The sequence below is a fragment of the Penaeus chinensis genome, chromosome 3, assembly GCF_019202785.1.
Source record: "Penaeus chinensis breed Huanghai No. 1 chromosome 3, ASM1920278v2, whole genome shotgun sequence".
Taxonomy (NCBI): Eukaryota; Metazoa; Arthropoda; class Malacostraca; order Decapoda; family Penaeidae; genus Penaeus; species Penaeus chinensis.
Window position 1 is genome coordinate 38,549,102 of NC_061821.1, and position 2,500 is coordinate 38,551,601.

General features: G+C 40.9%; 2 protein-coding genes across 4 annotated transcripts in view; one reads left to right on the top strand and one right to left on the bottom strand.

Moving 5' to 3' along the window:
- LOC125045036 (coiled-coil domain-containing protein 77-like) overlaps window positions 1-388 on the bottom strand; it is a 24,693-nt gene extending 24,305 nt beyond the window's left edge. The window contains exon 1 of one of the 2 annotated variants that reach the window (XM_047642087.1): window positions 169-388. In XM_047642087.1, coding sequence (XP_047498043.1) covers window positions 169-185 — 17 coding nt within the window. In that variant the 5' untranslated portion in view covers window positions 186-388. Of the gene's footprint in view, window positions 140-168 lie in introns of those variants that run through there. The other variant, XM_047642095.1, reaches the window with a different exon arrangement.
- Window positions 389-853: 465 nt separating this feature from the next.
- The window catches only part of LOC125045022 (lysine-specific demethylase 5A-like), a 47,171-nt gene continuing 45,524 nt past the window's right edge, over window positions 854-2,500 (top strand). For both annotated transcript variants that reach the window (XM_047642058.1, XM_047642066.1), the window contains exon 1: window positions 854-1,151. In XM_047642058.1, the coding sequence (XP_047498014.1) occupies window positions 999-1,151 (153 nt within the window). In that variant the 5' untranslated portion in view covers window positions 854-998. The remainder of the gene's footprint in view (window positions 1,152-2,500) is intronic.

Sequence of the window (2,500 nt, forward strand, 5' to 3'; positions counted from 1 at the left end):
TGGTGGCATAAGCAGACCTCATCTAAGATCTAGCCCATTTATCACGCCTAAGGACATACTTCATGTGCAACTTCACTAATTAACGAGTGTGATATGCACCCCTCGACACCAATCATGAAGGCTGTCAAAGGAACAAACAAATCATACTGACAGGAGCCCAATGTTTACCTTTCCGTCGCGGCCATTTTTAAAAGGCGCGACAACAGCTTCCGGCGGCGTGATTGGTCCACAGCGCCTCCCCGTCAGCCAATGGCGAGCGCGGGCACCTGTTCATGCATTTCCCAGTGTCGGGAAGGCATCTTTACACATGTTTCACAGCAGAGATATCTATAGCAGAATATATAGTTTGCATTCAACCGTTTAGAGCTGTGAATTACAGCCTCAAAATGTGGACCAGCTATATGTTTTTCAAAGTAAAATTCGGCACTTCCTTCGCGTCGGTATATGTACCCGCACGAATATCACAACATTACTGATAACATGTGCGTATATACATACGGACATACTTGCATGCATATATGCATTCATATATATATGTACATATATATAAATTAGATATATATAGCCAGGGTTAGATAAATTCACACAATGGGAATTGCATATCCAAATGCGACTCGGGCATGTTATGCGCTATTTAATCATTGTTCATACGTTTGAGAAGTTCTACTTATTTTTACATCTCTTAATGACTGACTAAATATATCATATTATATAAAACCATTAAATATCAGAAATACAGCAAATATTCAACTTTTAACATCGTTTTTTACTGAACTACTTTTTATATGCTTTCTACATGTGCGGTGTGTGAGGCGGCCCCGTGTTCCTCCGCGAGGGAGTCTGCCCGACGTCAGTAGTAAACAGAAATCGCGAAGGACACTCAGCGGGTCGTCGCCTCGTCTCCTCGCCTGCTACCCTTCCCTTCCTCCTGCTGGTCATGACCTCCTCGGGCGTCGCTAGTGTGGAGTGCAAGTGTTGACCGATCGAGACCTGGAGAGATGTCGTCCTCGCCGGAGTTCCAGTTCGTGCCGCCGCCCGAGGCCCCCGTATTTAAGCCGACCTGGGAAGAGTTTCAGGACGCGCTCGGCTACATCAACAAGATTCGGCCCATCGCGGAGCAGTCCGGAATCTGTAAAATTATTCCCCCGCCGGTAATTGTCATCGCACTCTATTTCTGGCTCTTTCAGGATTCGAGGTTGTCATCCGTGTGTGCTTTGGGAGTGTATACACTGTGGTGATCATGCCCGTTGACGTGTAAATAGGAGAGGAGTTGGATGCAAGGCATTTGACGTTCTGCCGAAGTCGTGGACGGAGGTTCGCGTGTAGTTGGAGTATAAGCTGGACGTTCGCACTTTATCGACGTTACTTACTCCATTGTGGGTAGTTAGGAGTCGAAACTACCAGCATTTCCTCGGAATGCCATTTAAGAAGAAATTTTGATAAGCAATTTAAGCTCAGATGCATCACGTTAGTGGGAAAATGGGAGTAATATGCTGCTTGCCACTTGTACATAAGACGCGATTACGTGCACGCGTATGCGAGCGACATGGCGACCTTCATCCTTATCCCCAAATAATTGGTAAAATTACCACCTTAATTAGCAAACTTTGCTAGAGATGAAGTAGTTACGATGTTGCCAAGACTAGTAAGGAAAAGTTAACGAAGTTTGTCTGATCCGGAGCAGTATCATTCGTCTAAAAACGTTGCAAATTACAGAGGAAGGGGAGGTGTTGAACAAAAGACTTCTAGGGGGTTGTGTGGTGTAGGAGGCATTACAGCTCTATCTAAATCAATTACTTTTCGCAAGTGAATTGAAAATCCAACATTTTAGGGATTAGTCGGTTAATTGATACATGAAGTTTCTGAAAAACATGTATTTTAACATTTTTCAGGGAAATGCAAGCTTGGCTTCATTAATTTTTGTTAGGCAAGGGTATCATTCCAGATTATGTATAGAAATGAACTGTAGGATGCAAGAACCCTTTATTCCAGCTTTTACATGCACATTCAGTATTTAATAGCTAGTTGGACTGATTGGCACTTTTAAAGAAAATTTAGTAGTTTGTTAAAGATGAGTATGAAGGGTTATTTAAATATTAACTAAATTACCTAATAGTTCTTAATTGCTTTTGTTAACCTGCAATATCATTTGAGAACAACATTTTCATCCAAGGATTATGTAACACATGGAGGAGCTACATGTTAACACAGTGTATAGGATAAGTATTAAATATGAATTCATATAATAAAGTTAGACTTGAAGTGTTTAAGAGTATGCATAAGATGTTGAAATTTTGGGATTAAAGAAAGGCAGCCATCTTGTTTGAGTTGCTAGCTTGAAGTCTCATGACTTCATTTTTTTGTCTTTTTTTTGGATATTAAATTATTTACATGTGTGGGATGATGGTACATAATTTTTTTCAAGTGCAAAGTGATTTCAAGCCTGAAATTATACCAATAAATAGTGATGTTAAATTTTGTGCTTGTGGGTATATTTGAC